Source organism: Daphnia pulex, chromosome 5, assembly GCF_021134715.1.
Source record: "Daphnia pulex isolate KAP4 chromosome 5, ASM2113471v1".
Classification (NCBI taxonomy): Eukaryota; Metazoa; Arthropoda; class Branchiopoda; order Diplostraca; family Daphniidae; genus Daphnia; species Daphnia pulex.
In genome coordinates, this window is record NC_060021.1 from 9640847 (window position 1) to 9662811 (window position 21965).

General features: G+C 40.2%; 1 protein-coding gene and 1 long non-coding RNA gene across 2 annotated transcripts; one reads left to right on the plus strand and one right to left on the minus strand.

Annotated features, from left to right (window-relative positions):
* Positions 1-11046: 11046 nt before the first annotated feature.
* Positions 11047-21831, plus strand: LOC124194417 (alpha-(1,3)-fucosyltransferase 10-like). Its single transcript, XM_046588597.1, has 7 exons — positions 11047-11268; positions 11327-11485; positions 11585-11804; positions 11883-12072; positions 12128-12302; positions 12371-12849; positions 21655-21831. The coding sequence occupies exons 1-7, from the start codon at positions 11200-11202 to the stop codon at positions 21824-21826; spliced, it is 1464 nt and encodes a 487-aa protein (XP_046444553.1). The 5' UTR covers positions 11047-11199; the 3' UTR covers positions 21827-21831.
* LOC124194421 lies at positions 20597-21713 on the minus strand. Its single transcript, XR_006874785.1, has 2 exons — positions 21527-21713; positions 20597-21434 (listed from the first exon to the last, which is right to left on the minus strand). It is a non-coding gene; the product is annotated as an uncharacterized LOC124194421 (long non-coding RNA).
* Positions 21832-21965: the final 134 nt, after the last annotated feature.

A 21965-nucleotide genomic window follows, 5' to 3' on the forward strand; every position in this document is an offset into this window, starting at 1 on the left:
CTCAATTAAACCATACCGTTACTGCTACTGTCACGTTGACTCGTGAGTAACGTTATTGTGAATAGATGTGACCCAGATTTCATTATTAGTTTACCTTTCGACAAGACCGTTCGAAGGGGGTGGGGTACAGAGAGAATCAGAAGTGTCCTAGTTAGAAGAAAATGACATATTGCATTGTAATCGGGTGACGGAAGAAGTCCTATAGCGCAGATTGATGTGACGTATACTTGAACTATGTGAACTTGAGGTAATGAGAGTATACGTAGGGTCGTGATGATAACCAAATAGGAGGCGAGGCGGCAATAGCGTCGGTGTCTTTGACGGCCGAGGATCGTCTAGCAATGAGGAGTGAAGGTCTTGTAGGGTGGTCGGTGAGTCGAGAGGAGAGGAGGCAATTGTTTCATTGCTCTTTTGACATCCTTTTGATGACTGCTGCAAATGAAGAGACCCTTGTAATGAAGAGAGACCCAATCCTTATTCAAAAAAACCAGAAAAGAAAGAGACCGAAAAACGTATAAAACGTCAAATCTTGTCAGAAAGAACCTCCGAACGTTCACCTTCAACCCCTTGATTCTTATTTTATTTGTGTATATTTTCTCTCATTTATTGCCACCGAGTTCTGATTCCCATGCAGTGGGACCCACTTGTTGGCTTCATTCATAAATTCATAATCCGCTTCAATGAGGCGTTGTTTTCATAATTCAGTTAGCCACCGAGGCTCTTGACTCTTTGGTCTGTACTGAATTCAATCCCACCTTCAATCGTCCTTGTCTGTTGCACCGCCAGGTATAATTCACGCTTGTTTTCAAACAACTTGGATTATTCGTGACCTATTGGCCTTCTTTCTGTGGCAACATTTTTTTTATCTCTATTTCTCATTTATAGGAAATTTTGCTACGATGTAGTAGAAAACCCAAACTGTAAAAAAGTATGATTTTAATAATGTTATTAACTAGATTAAGGGGGAATATTTGAAGCTTAAAAAAAACACTGCTTGGAGGCCCTAGGTAGAAAGATGCCGGACTCAGGGAAAGACAAATAAGTCATTGGTGGCTCATTTTTGTGTTATGTTCTGTTTGATGCAACCCTGTGATTAAGTATTAAACGTTTTGACTGAGGGACTAGCCTCATCAGTAACCAAAAAGACGTTAGCAGATGTGAGGATATGATTGAGAGTTCCTCGACGGAAGAGGGAGGTACTCCCTTTCTCCTTATGTGAGGTTACGCTTAGTCATTGCGTCAGCTATGGGAGTTTTACTTCCCCGGAATATCAGCAGCCTCCGTCATCTACCACTGAAGGAGCATTCCTGTGTACTGTTTGAAGCTAAACAAGGGTTTTCTATAAACTTTTTTTTGTGCAACTCCCACTACATAGAAACAGGGAAGAATAGAGACGTATAAGCGGTTGATGATTACATGTTGTTGATGCATGTTGTTTCATAAGAACTAGTGCTTGAAAAAATATTACTTAATTCATTTATTCCTCGAGATTCGACAACGAGTAATTAAATCATTTAAATGTTTGAAGTCGACGTAAAATTCTCCCACCGTTTTTATTCCAACATTTACCGGGTCAAAGTTTGTTGCATAAATTAATCAATTTTTGTCCATTCTATTTTATTTAAAACTAAGAAAATAGGAAATGAAAAGGGAAATAAATTCACATGCAAAATTCAAACTGTGAAACCGAGGCATTTAGTTAATAGGCATGTTCCCATTTCGACTAATAACACAATTTTGAGATGAGGAAACAGGTACATACAGGTACATAGTGTAAAAACGACTCCGACTGTCGGCAGATTTTATCACGTCACTAACTAGATGCGCTCATCTTTGGGTGAATAACACGAGCCCTTATTTTTTGCCAAGCAGACTATAGATGCATCTATGACTTGATTGAGGCCATCGATGATATCATCACTTTTTTGTTTTGAAAGGAACCCCGAACTCAATTAGTCAAAGTTCACTTTGCGGACTCGTATTTACTTCAACTTGTTTTTGTTTCAAGTCATTTGCTATTGCGGTTATCACCGGCCCATCTTGTGTTGTGTTGTTGGTTATGGGAGATGGAGAAGGGATTGGATTGTTTTGATGGGGTTTGAGGTGAACTTGCACCTAAACAATCATTTAGTTCTAGAAATTGCTTTAGCCTTGAGACTGATGGAACAGACACTGAAATCTATTCTGGGAAGTCCTCCATCTCCTTACCATTTTAGTTCCAAGAGTAGCCAGTTGCCTCTTGGTCGTCGAATCGGGTAATCGGTAAGAAAGGACAGCGGAAATGTCAAATTTCCCATCGATGCGGCATCACACGGACAGGTTATTTGTCGGCAATCATCGGTAACTTGTTGCCAAAACAGTTTCGAGTCGCCACTGTGGTCTTGTGGTCCTTCCCGTATGTATTTAGCGGTCTTTTCCTTCTAATGAAGTGGAATGGTAGAGCCAAGACAATGGGTTACTCTGTCCTCTACTAGGCAAAGATAGGGGTAAATAAATTTGAAATAAACTAGAGTGGGGTAGGAGGAGTCGAATGCATGTCGCTGTGTGTTCCGACAGTGTCCTATTCGGGGGACGAGGGTCGATGGAAGCAAAAGGTAATCAGTGAAAGTCCCTTTGGAATCACAGTCGCGGTCAAAAAACAAAAATAGGCTCCGCGCTCAAAAGGGAGGGTCGTCTCGGAGATCACCGAAGTTTCCCACATGCCAAGAAATAATTCAGTCGTCGAGTCCGTATCACGCAAAGACGAATAGTTAACTGCAATTGAGTTTCTCTACGACGAATTGTGGTTTCTGCCACCCAAGCGATGGTTGGTCGGACCATGAAAAGTTGCCATTTCCGTTTCTCAGGTCACTGACAATAACAGCAAATTAACTACAATGATCAATTCCAAAGAGAAAAATCGTTATTCTGTTTGTTTTGGGGTTCAATAAAATGGTATTGTAGAACTCACACTGATGCGATACTGTACGTGTCATCACATAGTTGGGGGAAAAAAAATCTCCCGGCTCCATTTGCCCAGGTAGAAACTGATGAAGACATGAGAGCTAATTACAGGTTTACACGAGAGACTTGGAACAGTCATTCATCTTTTACGAAGACTACAAGGGTTCCCCAAATTTCAGACAATTCCATCGTTCATCTAGGAAAAACTGCAACGATTCCACTGAATTGCTGCAATTTCTGAGGGACTTACAATTTCGGAATGGAAAAAAAGTCCTGTAGGATCTGAGTACTTTGACAGACGATTGTATAATCTGGCGCCAGTAGAACAACATTTAGATGAAAACATTGAATTTTCTCTGATATCATTTCTTCCATTTGGAATTTTACAATTTTTTAACCATTCGAAATGATAGGCCCTATGCGAACCGTTTTTCATTCCGACAGCCGCACGGGTTTTGAACAAGACAGAAAACAGTGAAAGTCCCTTGGTCCGTTGCCCCCCACGACGGCCAGGCTGACCATCTCAAATATTTTTTTCTTTTTTAGTTTAGTTCTATCTTTCTCTTATTCACCCTCTCCTCCACCGTCCTACCTCAGTATCTCGTTTTTATTTTTGGAGAGATAATCTTTGAACTATTTGGTGGTTGAATTTATGGTAGGATGAACTCATTTGAATAACGCCTCTGCTTGTTGTTGTGAATAGAGTTTGTTGTTCTTTTTTTATTGTTGAGCAGTAGAGTCCTTAATGTGGGAGACACGTGGATTTCTCCCGCTGCTTTTGACCTCTTGATGATGCTCTTGATGTGTTCTGGTTTTCTCAACAAGGCAGCTTTTATTTCAGTCTAATTATTTCGTTTATTTTCCCCAACAGTTTCGAGTGTCGGACGGAGGCAGTGAAGTGCAGGGAAGGAACGCGCCAAAGATCATGAGAGTTCGGTAACGCACACCTGTGAAGACAAAATCCCCTCTTCCTGGAAACTATTCACAGTGGCATCATGTGAACTCCCAAGTTACAAACTTCGTTGGGGTCCGTTACGAGTTCAAATGTAAGTCAAATCATTTTCGTATTACTCCATTTCTATTCTCCTTTTCCCTTAAGTTCATCCTCCATTTCTTTCTTCCTATTTTTCTCATTTCGTGTGTGGAACATTTTGACAAATGGTTTCGCCCGTTGGCGATTCTCAACAACTTCATCGTTTTGCTTTTTCCAAATCACTCTCTCTGCTCCTCTGTGTTTTTTGTTCCTCCAGTTTTTCTGAATAGGCCCATATATTAAGGCGATTTTTTAAACAGCGCATGTTCCATGTTGTCATTGTTACCTGTTGAAGTAGAGGAAGGCCGCTGCCATTGAAAAGGTAAAAAAACCTTCACCGCTAGGCGCAACGTTTTCCATTAAGTGTTTCACCCAATTTGGTTTGAGGTTTGACAAATGATTTTTGAAGTCGACGGAGGGGATAGGAAACCAAATCTGTTCCAGTGGGATCGATCAGTTCAGGTTCAAATGATATCTCTATTCTCGAGATTGAAATGTTGCCGATCACCGAAAGGCGAAAGGACAGTAGAAATCGGATTTGGGGTCGCGTGTTTAAAGAAATAAATGATTCGTCATTTGTTATGTCAACCGAGAGAGTTGCAGGAAACGCCGGCCACTGGACACAAGCTGTGCGGTCTCAAATGGCCGTCAGCACCGGTACCGTTGCCGACACTTTCGTTTTCTCATGAGGCTCCGGCACGATCGTAATTGCGGTAATTAAACGTACGGTACAGCATTGAGGCCTATGGTCGAGCCAAAGGTCGTCAGGTGGTCAAGTGACACTTTCTCAACTAACGGTCTGCTGGTCTCCGACGAAAGTGAAACGGTCGGGAAAAGTCATTGGTGGGTGGGTGGAGGGGAGAAGATAAGAAACGGTGAACAACAGGGGCAGCACCCTTACGACGATTAATGAAATGAAAAGTAATTTTGAAATCACATAAAACACATGGTGATAGCAATAAAAAATGATTCTTTTGTTTTTGTTTTACTGAGAAAGAAGTTGGACTTGATGAAAGTGTCATGGGCGACCCAAGGGCAGCAGGTCCGTGGCCCCCTTATTAAGTCCTGCTGATCCGGTAGAAAACTCTCCCTTGTTACTTTATTCGTGCGCAGCTTGATTCAATCAAAACAACTAATTTGGTTTCCCTCGCATTTAATTCTTTTGCTGTGTGGGGTCCTGGCGAGGCCCACAATTCGGAAACTGAAAGTTGAGCAGCCCCTAATGCTTGACATTGTGTTGGTCCTTTTTTAAAAGAAAATCAGTGAACGGCAGTTGCGCTCATCAGGTCGGAGTGCCGGAAAGTGGCGAGGCCGTTGATTGCGTGGGGAGTTACAAAGATCTGGAAATTGTTTTGACCACACAACTAACGTCGAGAATGTTGTTGAGGCAGAAGAATTAGAGGGAATAAAGTAAAACTGGGCCAGAAGAAGATGGGTAAAGAGGCTAAGTAGATTTTTGTACACAAATCGTAATACCTGTCCAATTGTGCTCCATTTGACTCGGCGGGCGACCTGGCTGTTGACGGGGCCGCTATGATTGCACAGTGGGGCACTTTGAATGTAGTGAATGCAGCGACCGGTGAACCCACACGCGGAACTTACAAAGTGCCCAGCCTAGCAGGCCGTCATCATCCAATATGGGGAAGGAGAAGCCAAACACTTGAACTATTAACGGGGGAAATAAATACAAACACGGTGAATTGGAGGAGGAGGGTACAAACACGGGGGGAGATTATTACGTGGGGCCTTTTGCTTTTGTTTCTCTTTTCATGTGAATCTTGGCTGGGCAGAGGAAGGGGGAGGTAGACATCAACTCACACAAACAGACAAGAGAAAACGGCAGTGGCGGCCAGGGTCCATTGAAGCCAGTTAACAATCTTCACTTGGTCAGTAACGATAATGAAGCCCAGACAAAAACGACGGGCTCGACGGACAGTGAGAGAACTGGGAAGTCCCTTTCGTATTGTTGTTGCTTCTTTTATTTTATTTTTTTCGGCAGCTTTGTCGTGCACGCGGTCCACCTCCACGCAAGACTGGCTGTTATTAAATCGAGTGCGCCCTTATAATTTTTATCGCCTCCTAATTAGACAACTGAACCCAGTTGCCCCACTTTCAATGTCGAGCCGTTTCTTTGAACCTCAGCCACTTTCCCTCTTCAGCTTCCGATGGCTCTCGGTTGTACCTCCCGAGTCTCAGCGGCACACGCAAGCCACACACGAAGTCGATCGGCGGAAGTAACACGGTGAAATTGCTTTGATAATCCCCAACAGACTGAAAATGAAAGCACGCGTTGACCCCTAACGAATTTAATTATTGGCTTCACCAGTGTAGCGATTGATCCAACCCAAACGGAAGTTTGAACAGAGTTGTTTTTCGATTTTCTTCACTTGTTGTTCTTTGCCGTTGTGCCATCAGTGCGAGTGGAAGCAACAGGTGGTGACGATACGTCAAAGTCGTATTTGTTGAGGACTCGCTGCGTTGCGTAGTTGATTTGTTTACTTTTGGTGCTACACTAATGCAGAAATTGACTGGAGACGAGGGTGTCCCCGCTGAGCTAATCTTTTTTTTCTCTTAAAATTGAGATTCTTCGGAACTCGGAAGCCCCTCAGCGGGGACCGAACCACCGAGTTACTCTCAATCTCATCGTACCTCGTCCGACTTTCTTCGTATAATCATGAATAAATCAATGAAATTGAAGGAGGAAAAAAAATCAGAGAACTCCGCTGGAGATTTTGACGATTGAAACATTTCAATTTCCATTTGGGTCCATTGCAAGATTTTTCTTTTAAATTCCACTCCTTCCAATTGAATGAAGATCTCAACTTTTTTTTCTGGCATTCCAATGCAGAAGATGCAGAATATTCAGCATTCTTTTTCCTCTTTCATACAACTGGACCAAAGTGTCACTTTCCTAATGGGAAACTGACAGCCACCAGAATATCCAGCCAAAATTTCCTTGCAGACTTTGCCCGTTTTTGTCCCACACGTCCCGCTGGGATATCGATGGGTCCTTCCCTTGTCTTCATCGAACAAATTTCGACAGGTGCGTTATGGATGAGGGTTTTAGTGCAAACAACGGCTGGTCCGTTGATCAGTCAGACTGTCGACCATGGGCGACCAATCTAGCGTCCTCGAACCTTTTCTTTTTGCCCATTTTTTATTGAATCCACAAAATTTCGTTGAAAAATAAGTAATGAATAACTCATGTCCTAGATGCCACCACCTCCTGTGAGGTGAGAGGTCTATCTATCATAACGTTATCAAATAACATTCTGCAAAATTTAATTTTGCTTGCGAATTTTTTATGTCGATGATTTTTCTGTACAAGTAGTGGTTTATATGGGAATATGGTATTTAATATAGGAAGAAAATTCATTTTGTTCTCTACAAAAAAAAATAAAAATAAAAAAATAAGTTAAACCAGTAATTTATTTCCTACTCGTTCCGCTTGGTAAATAACTACTTTAATGTTCTCAACCACTGAGTTTCAACCCAGTGCCATGCGAATGCTTTAACTGTAGAAAATTATGTTCCTGCGCAAAGCCAATCAATGACATTCGATTCTTACAGTAGGGCTTTCTTTCCGAAATTTCGCATGGTTTGGTTCCTGGATATTACTTCCTATTCTCCCTTTGACTGTAGCGTGCCGTTCTGTCTCTAAATGTGATATCACGCTGGCAGCTCTGCGGGAACCCCAAGTCGTGTGCGCACTCGCGGCATTTCTGAATTCTTCAGTGTCTTTTAGAGATGGTGACCATATCCAATCGCTTTGACTAGCAGGTGGAAAGGAAATACCCAGTTCGATTACAGCTCATACCAAAAGCCATCGTAGCTGTTTGCTTCTTTATTTTTTCACACTTCGCACTTTGATGACGGCAACAGATGACAGTCCCATTCGAACTGGCCAGAAATAGTGCCGAAAAACATATTTCGATACACAGGCACTTCACGCATTTCCATGAATCTGAAATAACAGAAAGTAATTGAACCAAATCGAATTGCTGACTGCCTTGAGTTTAAGTCTTTAAATATCATTAATTTCTTCTTCAATGATTAAAAAAAAAAAGCTTCGCGGATGAATTGAATTTGAACCGTCGCTGATAAGCAGATGGGAATGTATTCAATATTCGTGACCGACACGTGCCGACGATACGAACATCATAAATAAAAACGAGGCAGAACAGTACATAATCATAGTGTTGATTGTCTGAAAAGGAGAAATTAAACCTTTGATTCGATAATGTATGCATGTATATGCTCGAATATGTTGTTTTTCTTTTACCCTCCTGGCGTTATCAGCCACCAGCGCAACAACAGGAAATGTTGCTGTTGCTCTACGGAGAACATTTTCAACTTTCCGGGGTATGGAGTCTTTGGGGCGCAGCAATAAATAAAGTTTCTATTGAGCTTAAGATATTCAAGAAAAAGAGTTGAAGGCAGTTTTTATGTTTGAGCTCGTATTCCCCTCGTCCTGTGTTTCTGCGACTTGCGGTTAAAAAAGAAACGTTTACATAGATGTAGGTTCACTGCTGTTTTGGGTTGAACATTTGAATATAGGCCTCAACGTCTTTTAGATTATTCATGAAAAAGTGTGGAGAGAGAGAGTCAGTCAGGGGATTGAGTCATTATTTAAGCGATTGAATAATTCATGAGGGTTTGAAATTTGGTGCAAGACTCATTAAGCTATTCATCACTGTGTACCCAACTCTCCCGACACCTGACAATCCCTATACATGCTACTTCCTCTATACCTAGCACATCCAACAACATCCAACACTCTAGAAAGCAGAAATCATCAAGTATGGCCAAACATTGGTCTGATCTAGTAACAAAAAAAACAAAATATTTCGCTCCGATCACTTGCGCCTTCCGGCGAGGATATTGTTTTCACCAGGAAATCATCCGTGTTTTCCATACTTCAGAATATTGACCAACTCGTAGAGAACAAGATAATTTCGACTTCTGTTTAAAAAAAGACAGCATTGTTCCAACACTCAGGGCGTGAATAATTTACAGTGCATTTTTTTCTCGCCAGAATTTAGCCATCTGGCTTCTATAGAATTTAAAGTTTGCTACTGATCGAAAACGGAATCCACAATTCAGAAATAACTATTTTTGGAATTTGATAACAGAGATAAATTTGATTATTTCTGAATTCTGTGTTTCATTTCTCCGCTCTTGATTAAGAAACGGTAGCCTACTGATCTGCTCGATGTAACCGAACCGCGGGGACGTCATTCCTAATATTCTGATACGGTAATTTAATACAGTTGATGCCATCCGCCGCTGATAGATAAATTTAAGACGCTGCTATTATTTGACAGGCGTGGATATTAGCTAAAGGACGCCGTCTATGCCGCCAGGATAATATTTCGATCTGCCCTCAAAAGTAGGTCAGCGCAAAGTATCAGGAATCCGGCAGGTGATTTGTGGCAATGTTTCTCGTACAGGTGTTCCATTGACATTCTAACCAGCAGTCAGGCTACGAAGTCTTACGCAACGAGTCAGTCACATTAAAAAAAAAAAATGTGTACGCTGTATGGAACAATGTCACTTGTTGCACATTGTACAGAGCCATATTCATCCGAGACCCAGGGTGGTCGACAGCCATAAATTCCCCTGTTATTGCCGTGTTGCTGTGACAGTCTGGCAGGCGACACTAGCGTTGCCAATGGCTCACAAGAGACCGACGTCATCGCCTTTGTGACCCCCTCCGTTTTCTACCCCTTGTTATCTGAAATAGCTGAGATGCGGTTGTTGTATTCCGTCTTTTGTGTGGCACTGACGACGCGCATTATTATGCCTCGGCCGTTGAATCAACTTGTTGTTCTTTTTTTTTTTGGTTGTTGTTTGGGCTAGACGGGCCAACAGGGAGATGGGCTATACAGCAGACAACAAGGTTCAGCAGCTTTTGTAGCGACTCCCGAGTCGAATGGGAAACAATGCGCGGATAGACGAAAGAAAGAAAAGGATCCGAAAAGGATCTATTGAAAACAAAACAAAACAAAAAAAGGCAGACGCTGAACAAAATAAAAGAAGGATAAAGAAGCAGCTGCAATTTCAGTGACTTTTGTGCGTATGCCAACAGAAATTTATTTTTATGAACCAAAACACTTCTCCGAGTATGATGAGCCCTTCTAATTCTTCAATAATGTTTGAGCGGCTGGGGAAAAAAAAAATTGAGCGGTCGGTTCGTTAATTTGCTCTGACCCTTTCAGTTCTCTGTTGTATCAAAGGAGCTGAATTTGAACTATTGTAGAACCAGAGCGTGTTACTAATAACTCAGCAGACTTTTTTTTTTACACAATCTTCAATCAAGGAAATACAGGAAGAAGCGTGTATTATGTATCCGTTTTACCTGGCTTTTTTTTCCCATTGCACTTTACGCACAACAGTTTGTGTGTGTGTGTACACAACTTGAAATTTTCAAAATTTACGATTTTCTTTTTGCTTCATAATAAATCCATTGGCATGTCAAACTTTCTTTCGTCCGAAACGATTCGAACAAATATGGGAAGAAAGGGTCAGATTGAATGAATTGATGGTGGTCTGTTTCCTCTTATTGCAGACCCCGACAAATCCCAACCCTTCATGAAGAGAACATCAGAGGTACTATAGGTTTTATTTCAGGAGGGAAAGAAAAAAAAAGGGGGAGGGAATGGGTTTTACAAACGCTGCCGCCAGTATTTGCCACTATTATTGACCACAAGGGAAAAGTTTTAGAAGGGGTTTGAAACACAAATTGTCGATATAGTCAAAGGGCTAAAACACCGCACACTCATCATTACTTCCATAACGATTTTTTGGTGTATTCTTTTCCCCCCTTGTTATCGTGTAAAAAAGGAGAGGTTGCTTTGTATTCATACAAGTTATAAATCTGAAGGATTGAACTTGAGAGAAAAAGTTCATCGTTTCCTTATTCTTCGGAACTTAAAAGTTATTGAGTTATTGAATGATAAATCAACATGCGTGCAGAAATTGTTATGCGCGCTTGAATTTTTTAAATATGCTGTCACAACTAGACACTAGATGGACGCAATAGTATGTAAATAGATTCCAAGCAGACGAAAAATGACAATGTTGCTTTTAGCATTACAATGTGCGATTTGCGAATTTTTCCTTGCAGAAAATGTTGAGGAAATAAGATCCTTTTCTTTTGAAATCTTGGTTTAGTATAAAGGGATTTTTCGTACAAATACAAATCAAACTCTCGTTTTATCGAAATGTCGAATTCAAATTCTTTTGCAGCTTTAGTTTTTACATATTTAGTTTTAGTTCAGAACCTCACCATGGTAATTTCTTTTTGTAACTCACTGCAATAAGTTCTAATTCCTTTAATCTTTCTTGCAGATATTTTGTGGCTGGTTTACTGTTGAAGAAAAATTTGACAGTCCCATAATTTTGTGGTGGACACCATTTACTGGAGAAACAGGAAACTTGAGGACATGTGGAGAAAACACCTGTTACTTCACAGAAAATCAAACTTATTTGTCAAACCCAAAAACTAAGGTATTTTCTTAAGTCTTATTTGTTTTAGTTTAAACAGCACTATTGTTATGGTCAAGTCAAATTGGAGGATTCAATTCATTAAATATAGTACTTTTATAGGTAGTCGCTTTTTATGGGAGCAGTTTCACTCATCTCAACTTACCAATACCTCGTCAGCCCTGGCATGAGTGGGCTTTACTTCATGAAGAATCACCCAAAAATAATCCATCATTTTGCTACTCAGCTTTGATCTCACTATTCAACTACACAGCCACTTGGAGCAGAAAGTCTAGTTTTCCATTGACATTACTAAGTCTACCAAAACTTAGTGATATTACAGGTATCAACCTTAATTTCAGTAATTTTATCTGAGCTTAAAGACTTACTTTTCTATTCTATTTTTTTCATGAAAATGAAGATGGGGAATATTTCATTCCCGTTGCCAAAAAGAACCTTATTCGAGTGCAAGAGGGTCTTTCTCCCATAGCGTATGTTCAATCCTCTTGTAACGCTCCCTCTGAGCGTGATTTATATGTCGAAGAGCTTCAAAAATTCATTAAAATCGACTCTTACGGAAAATGTCTCAACAACAAACCTCTCCCACAACAGTTGAGTGAATTATTTATTCAAGTTTTTTCAGACATTAAATTGCGAATGTTTTAGTTTAGAAGACCCTGCAGACGGAATGAATAACGAGGACTTTTTCCAACTGATGGCCAAGTACAAGTTTACCATCGCCTTTGAAAATGCGATAGGTGACGACTACATTACTGAAAAACTGTGGCGTCCGCTAATATTGGGATCCGTACCCATATATATGGGATCTCCATCATTCGAAGTAAATTAATGTTTTTACGTTTCTGAGCAAAATTCTTGAAACTTCCATTTTTAATAACCTTTTTTAAGGACTGGCTGCCTCACAGTAATTCAGCTGTTTCAGTTCGGAATTTCACATCGCCCGAATCTTTAGCAGATTACCTCCACTCATTAAATGACGATGACATAGCATACAGCCGCATGCTTTCGCATAAATTACACGGAACTGTAGACAACAACGATCTTATCGTTGCTATGGAGAGTCGAAGCTGGAGTGCAGGCCACGAAGATGACTTTCAAAGCGAGAATTTCGTTGAAGCCTTTGAATGTTTTCTGTGTTCGGAAATCCACCGTAAACAATTAGAGGAGAATGCTGGATATTCTACAAGACGGGAGTCTTCCGTCGACACTTCTCATTACAACTGCTCCGCTCCGCTCCACCCCGTGACGCAGAAAATCAATTTCGATAGCTGGTGGGTTGAACATTGGAATCACGCTGGTGCCGAAGCCAACATCATCGGACGTCTCGCCTTACGCAATCTCAACTACACCTCGGAGGAATTCCACAAGTTAGTGTCCCTTGAAATTTCTAATATGATGTGAGCCGTCGTTAATTTCGTGTGTTGGACGTCTCAATCTGTTGCAGTGTGGGATATTAACACGGTGATTTTTTTTTTTTTTATGATTCTCTGTTTGCTTGCGATTTTTCCGTTGGCTTTAGTCTATTAAAGGAAAATATGGCTTACATTATTACAAGCTTTTTATTCACAAACGCAACGTCGTAATCTTGGAGAAGAATAGTTTTTTTGTCGAGAAAGGGGTTTTTTGTTGCGCCATTAAATCTTTATTGTTGCTCGCAAACTGGTTTTTGCTGTTAGTTATCTGAAAGGGGAGGGGGTGTTAACCCTCCTACAGATGCAATAGAACAACACCGGACGTGGCCAGTAATCGAAAATGTCCGCCGAAATGAGCTGGACCCGTCAAAAGCGGCTCGTGCGTTATTTCCTCGTCACTCTTTTGATTTACTCATCAACTCTTTGGGTGAAAAGTTTAGTTTTCTAAAGTTTTTTTTATGCCATCTTTTATGAACTCGTAAATTGTTCGTAAAATGTAAGTTTAACTGTCGAAGCCTTTTTTTCCGTTTCGGATCCGAATACTGTAAAAAGTGGGGGTCTATTGGGAGTCGCGGCGGAAGTGTTTGAAAGGGTAGAAATAAAAAATATTATTTCCTATTATGACAGACGAATATTTTTTGTTTTTTCCAACTCCTTCGATTTTCTGACATGATTTACCGTGTCCGATTATGGTTGGTCGTAATTCTAAGTTTGCTATCGTCGATAAAAGTTGATTGTCTAGTGCACAAGGCAAAGCCATATAAAGCTATGTTATTTTTAACTTCTTATTTAAGAAAGTGGAGACTCTCGTGTCGAAAAAACTTGAAATGTGTTCTCGATCTGGAAACACGTCTCAATCTATCTAACCTTTGTTTTTTTGTTTATTCATGACTCAATTTCCACGAGTGCTAAGAGTAACTCAGTGGTTCGATCTCCTGCTGAGAATACTCTCTATCTCAGAGACGTAGTAAATGAGCAGACTTGGTTCCTTTCGCCCCTTGTAAAGTAAAAGAAAATCGAAAAGACACAAAAGACGTAATGCAACATGATTTTCCTGTAGTTGCCGGGATGACGGATCATCTTTATTCTCTTTCTCTGTTCGTAGAAAAGTGAATTTTAGATTGTTTACCTGATTTCATTTCAGTTATCCGAGACTCTCAAGGGGCATGTTGATCTTTGACGTAAACTATTGTATTTTCCAACTACCTTGTTGCATCTATTATCTTTCCAACTTTAAACAACCATACAAACTGAAACAATTAATTGCTTTTTGAATGTGTAAGGAGCGTGGTGTTCATTGTGTAATTGTGGATCGGGCACACCTGATCTAGATTTGAAGAAACAACACACATTCAAAAAATAGGGAGAGCGTTTGGCGGAAGACGGAGTTAACGAAGCAAATTTGGCAGTTTATTCTATAATTAGGAAGAAATAAAAAAAAAATTGTCGGATTCAAACTAATAGCGAAAAACGTCCCTTGTAGAAAGTCACTTGTAATAGCCATGTAATAGCCACTTAGACCTTGTTGGTAAAAGTTGCCGAAAAAAATAATTAACAGCGCTTCCAGCCATCGTTTCATAACATTTCAGCGCTCTGCGGGTCCCGTCGTCATTATAGGCAAATAAAACTGATCAGCTCCTTTATAAATGCCGTCCGACCACAAGTAGTATTTGATGACTTCCCCCAACATATCGCAGTCAGAACATAAAAAGCCTTAGTAGAATCCTTTACACCTCTACGTATACGATAGAAAGAGAAAGAACCCTCCGCTTTTCCTGGGTCAGTTATATGACCGTTGTTTGCGTATTATTTCTACTTTTACTTCGCAAGGGTGCGCGTGTGTGTGGTCGAATAAAATGTAGGTTAGAGTCCATGATGGGTAATCTCACCGAGCCATCGGTAGTCAACTCCACCCCGTCGAGCAAGTTCACAAAATGAAATCCGTTTTGAGCTTTATCTAATTTTTGTTTTCAACTTTCTTCAGCTTTTTTTTTTTATTACTTGGACTTCGAGTACCTTTTTGGTCCGTTCTCTAGCTCCTTTGTTCGCCGACTTTTAATTTATAAATAGTTACTTTTTTTGTGCAGTCAACCATAATAATAATAAAAAAATAGATGATAATTGAACGAGTTGTACCTCCAATAACGGATAGTCCTACTCATCTCGATTAGGTCTGTTAAGGAAGAAGCATGGCTTTTAGAAAACTTGTTGCTTTCTGGTTCCTCAAGTATTTTAGTGTACTTTTCTTTTCACACCTGACTGAACTTAATCAGCTGACAAAAAGGTGAGAGCTTGGAAGTGATTTGTTGAATCTTTTGGCTCATCTTCGTGACTTTCGGCTTTATAAAGTGTCTCACAAAGTTCTTATTGTGGGTAGTTGGGTCCAAGTTATTGCGTAACTCGACACGTGGTATTTAACTTGTCGACGTGATCGCTTTCACGCCGTTCTGGATAAGTAGAACATCACGCGCGTTCCATGTTTCATCAGCATCTAAAAAGAAATCAGTAAAAGTTGTTGCCGTTCTCTGTCGGTTCTATTTTTTCCTGTTTCTTTCTTCTTTTTTTCTTTTTTATTTATTTTTACCTTTTGACGTTTCTGATGAACTCGCCTTTAAAATTACCGTCAGTCAACATTTTGAACCTTTTCTTTCCTGCGTGAAATGAATCTGAAAACAGGCCGACCAAATAGAAATGTAAACGAAGCGGAAGGAGCATGCGATAATGAATGGCTGTTGATTGACATTCGGGTGGATTTCTCTATTCAACGATGTCAGAATTTGACATCCCAAAATCTTTTCGTTTATATAGTTTCTGTTTGACGTAAAGATTTGTTTGAACCCTCAATAATTACGGAGGCCTTCGGAAACCTTTTATTTTAAAATTTTTATTTTAAATGGGAAGATTGAACGGGGGTTTGATTTAGCTTGTACAGATATATAATTGTCCAGTACTGTTAATTCCATGATAAACAGTGGTCGGAGAAATCTTTTTAAAAGTTAGTCCGCCCATATCCGACCTGCCTTGAGCCGAGCGTGACTCCCACCGCCTTCGTGCCACCTTTTATTTGACTCTTCATCCCTAAAATGGCTGGGGAACAAATTTTTGATGGATGAGAAAAATCTATTGATTAAAGGCTGCTTCGAGATTTTCTATAAGCTTTTGCAGATTGACGTTTTGAGTAATCGTTTTCATTATGATTCATCGACATGCCGTAGAGGGAAGAGCCAAATTGTCTGTGGTAATTCACAGCTGTCTAAATGTTGTCTGAGATTTCCCAATCATTTATGTTCTTATAACTAACCGACTTATTTGAATAACGAACTTTTATTCAAATATTTCTTGAACGTCAAATCCACTACTTGGGTGGCGGCATTGTCATGCAAAACGCGAAACATTACGGAGTAACTAAATGTGCTACCCTTGTATTTAGTCGCATTTAGTTGAGAAAGGAATAATTCCTTGTCAGGCTAAAAATCAACGGTCATTTCCTTCAGTCGATAGATAATTCTGCGTTTTTTCCCAGCTATTGTTCTGTCGCTGATCCTTTTTGTTTTATTTCTAACTTTCACTTACCTTTTCAAATCAGTCCACCCTTTCATACCCCTTTCCTGCGGAGTGTGTGTGTTGGCAAACACAACCGGGCTCCACCTACTACCTCGACCCTATACTTACAGCGGCTATCTTTAGCTACCAGACTACCCTTTGTTGTAGTGAATCCGCAACTACAACACGAAAATTTGAATAGAGGGACAAGCTACTGTCGCAGTCGCGACACGGCGATGTTTGGAAACAAGTCAAATGCTGATTGATGCCGGCAAATGACACGTTGTGTTGATGCCAATCGGAATTCGACATTTCCGCTGCTCTGTCGTCCCAGCGACATTTGAGGGAACAGCTGAGGGCGAGTCAAAAGTTCTTAAACAACTGGCAGCCGTCGCTTTATTGCTGACAGCATGCAGTGTGTGTGTCTGTGTGTTGAACATGTTTTTGCGAGCTACCGTCTGCATGGCAAAATTGGTTTGTTTAGCCAATATTAAAGAGAAAGCTGGATGTTTCTAAATTATTTTGCTTTCTCTTTTTATTCGCCAATTTTGCCTCCCCTTACCTGGTGACAATCGCCAAGTCTGGGACTAATTTACAAAAATAATTGTTTAATTCCACCCAATATCCTGTCGACTAGTCCATGTGGCTACTGTTGACCGTATGGACAATCCTGGATGCATAAAATTAAAATTTTTGCTAAATGGAAATGACTTTTAACAGCTGTATATTTTACAAATTTCCCACTTAGAAAAAGAAAAATCTCTCCTACCGGGAAAATTATTTTTCAAAGTAGAATAGCGAAGAAACAGAGAACGGTTGCTTAATGATTTTATTGGTGTAATTCGATTGCCCGTAGTTGAAAACCTCACGATAAGATTCACATGGTAGCGCCATTGATGAGAGATAATGTAGTTGACGTATATTGAATTATTGTTTAATATTATTCACTTTCTCCCCTCGCAGTATAGAAGTCTCACTTTCTAGATTCCTCTCCCCCCTTTCGTTATTTGAATATCCTGGCTCTTCCTTGACAAAAGAACCGACAATTCACGTTTCGTTTTAATTGGGCTCATCTGGTACCCCACAGTACCGCTCTCGAAGAAAGTGTTTTAGTGTCTTATACAACAAATTCTTTCCTTTCTTCGGCCTTGTCGACCGAAACCCTCGGTTCCGATTGCTTATTTTACACCATTCTATTCTTTTTCTTTTTCTTAACCGGATTCACTGAACTGACCATTATTCGGGCGGACCCGCTGAACTCATTATGAGTTCTAACGGCGTTTAACATTACTTATGATCAAGCTTCTGCTCGGCCCAGTGTCAGATTAGAAATTGGTGTAGTCAAGTAGCTAGTTCAGGAAAGTAGCTAGATATATTGTGTGTTTCGTCCAAGCTCTTATTGTATGCACACCACCTGCTTGAAACGAAGAATAACAAGAAATATGATTACATTTCAGTCACTTTATTTCGACCGGTTGTAGGCGCAGGTTGTTTTCGATGCAGCGGGAGTCTTTTCTTTTTTTTCCTCACAAGAAACGTAATCGCCTCACTTTTTTTTCTTTTACAGCGGCGTAAATACTGATGTGAATGATCCATAAGTAATACTCTACTATTACTTGTTACTAGAGCGGGGCAAAAGAGTTATTTTTCAGAAAAGAAATCCGGTTGAAAGGGAAAGTGTCGACCATTGCCCCCTGGATGGCTTTGAATTAAATTATGCAGCGGGAGGTATCGCGGCCGGTATCGTGCTCTGCTCCCATTCTGGGTTCAATGGACTCCGTTTTGTTGTCTAGTCGCCACTACCACTACACCAGTAAGTTTGCGTACGGACCGGTTATTCCATGTCAACGCGACACGTGGAATCGGATTTCCATACTCAAACTCATTCATTTGGTCTTTTAACATTTAATATTTTACACCGATAGGCATAGATATTGTAGTTATTTGAAAACTATTGAGAAATTCAAAATGCATGACAAAAATAGTCGTGTAGCGGTGTTGAAAGCCCAAATAGCCTTTAAATGTTTTTCTGTTGAAATCATTCGCATTGAATTAGTTTATACATATGCGAAGAACCGCCACGGCACGAGGCGGTTTTCATGGAACCACTGACCACCTGTCGGCCAGCGGAAACTCCGAAATCTTTTGACAACTTCAATTCTTTTCGGCCTTGAGGTTGCAAGGAGTGAAGTGATGGTTTAAACGAAAGCGAAGTCGATTTCGATGCGGTTGCCAAAAAGGGAAGATACGAAAAGGGTTGCATTCGCACATCACCAAAAAGACAGGTGGGAGGTAAGAAAAAAAGAAAAGAAAAGGTAACAGCAGCAGTTGCATATTATGGAACAAAAGCGGTAAGAGATATGCAACGCCCTTGAGTCAAGGCGCCAGTCGGTGGCAGCCACTGGTTTCCGTTGTTTGAATCCATCGGCTTACCCACTGGAGCCTCTCACATGCGCCGACAACAAAAGAAACAATTTGAACACAAGTGGGGCACCAGACACCGATAGGTTATGGCTGCTGCCAAACCGCCCATGAAGAAACAAGTTCGATTGAGTTACAGCCAAATGACGCCCACTGCACAATAAGAAGTGGTCATAGCCATTAGAGACCAAACCGCCTTTAGAGACGAGACACGAACTCAATTGAAAAGCGAAATGAGAGAAATAACACACAACACAATAACAAAAAGATGGAATGACTCCACTTGCACTGAAATGGAAAGTCAAATGATTATCGGGGGTGCGCGTGTTTATGGTTTCGTGTGCGCTGGACGTCGCCGTCGATGTCGATTATCACGCAATCGCGTCTAACGTTAATTTCGTGACGGGATGAATAACACCGCGTAATAACGTCTTGCTGGGTCGTTTAAAGCTCGTAAAACTATCGATGCCACCATATTATAAAGCATAATTAAACGCCCAGTCAAAGAAATTTTTTTATTTTGCTTCATTAGAATTTTGTAATTTTCAATCTCCAACAGGCACGGTAGCGGGTAGCCTTTGTTTTCCCTTTTTTTTTCTTTCTTTTTATCCAACCGGTGATATATTATGATCGTGTATTGTGTTTCTCACCTCGTCCACTAGCCTCATCGTATCTTGTTTTAGAAAATAGAAAGGGAGAACTTTTAAATAAAGGATGTTGGAAATAGATGAAGAGGAAAAGACTGGATGCCCCGAGAGGGACTCTTTTGATTAAAAATGCCTCCCGTTTTTTTTTTTTTTTTTTTAGAAATAAAACTCCGGGAAGAAAATGAAACTAAAGCGGTGTGTTAAAAAGTTGAAAGGAGATTGCCGCCGTTTGCCCGTTTCGAGTGACATTCGTATTTATCTACTTCTGTTGGCCCATGTCGAATATTTCATTCGAGACTCACTGTAGTACAGCGCATCCCCAACAACAGAAACTTTGCTACCCTTTCCCTGAGGCCTTCTTCTTTAATTATCTCGGGAGGGTATATTTTTATTCCCTGATTTTATATTAAAGAAATACCCTTTCGGTTTTTATCATTCGGATAGGAGGCTACTGCTTCTTCATCTCTTGACTTGAGCCTTAAGGATGTTGGAGCTATGATCGTAAAAAAAAAGATATTCATAGGTTAGAAAAATGAAAAAAAGGGGAAAATTACAACCCCTTCAGAGCCCGCAGTACAAAAAAGCGTTAGACATCGAACTCTCCACATTTGGTCTTCTGGAATTCATTCTTTTTTTAAAATTTGAATTAACTTTCCTTCTTTTCATTCATAAATGTGAGCGTAAAGTAATTAGTTTTCTTTTTTATGTTGGATAATTTATTGCAAACAAAAAATACGGAAGTAGTACGCACGTTTTAAGTTACGCTCCTAGTTTTTATGTATTCTATAGAAAAAAAAAAGGGAACCACGAAATAGTACTTTCGCCCGACCTCAAATTGCGAATTGAAACCAGTTTTTAATCTGCAACATGGACTATCAATCAAAGTTAATGAAGAATTCTTCTTCATTCCGGCGCATCCGAAACTCTCATGTTGTTACGTTATCTCTTTCCTTTTCATTGATATCAGCTTCTTTAATTATTTGTGGAATGCTCGGTAACTTTCCTTCGAAATAATACGGATAATTATTTTTTGTCCGAAATTAGGTCACTTACATTTGACCCAAGCTTAAAAATGTGGCTTTGCAACAAACTGTTCCTTGATTTTATTTGAAAATAACTGGAAGGAGGAGCCATCTACCGTTGCCTAATGCAACCTGTCTTTATCATTGTTCTTCTTCTTACCGTTATCATGTCAGAATTTGTTTCGTTTTTTTTTTTTTTTTTTTTTTTTTTTAAAGAGGAAAATTCTTATTATTATTGTCGTTTTGACAAACAATCGTGCGTTATATTGTAATACTACCGACAGAATTACCGATTGAATGCATCCGGATTCACGAAAGGAAAGCACGTCGTAATAGGTCCGCTTTCTGCTGTGACTCTGGCATTCCAGCAGTAACAGGTCGAAGAGATTACTGATGCATTGAGTCCTCGTACAGGGATTAATGGAGCTGCTTGAAAACGAACTGACCGAATCGTATCGAAAGGGAATATTCTCTGCTCTTCCGTTCCATTCAAACGGTTTTCTTTCTTCTTTTAACGTTCCCATCTTTTCCGCGATCACGCAACTTTCTGGACAACGTTGTTTGTCACGCGCAGAAAAGTTTTTTTTTCTCTTTTCTTCTCTTTTTTTCACTCCATAAGGAGGTCTGTTTTCACGCGTCGATTGATTTCGACGCCAGCTAAACGGGAAAACTGTTGGCCGCTGTTGTATTTTATGTATTGTAATTTTGTTTCCTTATTGTTTCAATACTCGAAATTGAAATGTAGGTACCGTATAATTGTCTTAACATAATTTCTTGCCACACGACGAGATAGCTCCTAAAGACTAGAACAAATTGACAGTCGAGACAAGGCCATCTGGTCGACGTTGGCTTTAGATTATACGGGTGCGGTGGTGTGGGTAATCATGATTATTTCATTCGAAAAGACCTGCAATTCAAAAAGGTAATCGTATTTGCGGGGACACGGGTTTGAAATGCGTTTTAAGAGTCCCGCGAAAGCAGAAAGCAATACGCGTTTACCGTATCGGGAATATATCGTAGCTCTCTCAGGAGCAGCAGCACGTCACACATTCTCGGTTGTTATTTTCCACATTTTTTTTTACTTTTTTTTATTTTTTCCTAAATTCTTTTTCACCACCGATAAATAGGATAATAAACCGGTTGGTAAAATCGAGTTGCATAGAACCAAGGAATGGCGGGCGATCACAGGGCACTGGGCACCGTCCGAAGCAACAACAATTCGGCAGTCAGTCGTCTACTCCCTTAGCCAGCAGCGAGACTCTGGGCGAGAAAGCAGCACACATTCACGGCTCGCTCTAAATTCTTTTAATCGCGCTCAACATAGAAGCTCTTGTGGAAAAACAAGAAAAATCTTCTTTACTCCTCCTCTTCGGGGATCGATTGCTAAAATAGTAAACGAGAGAGATTTATTTTTTCGAATTGGAAAGCAAAAGGAAGA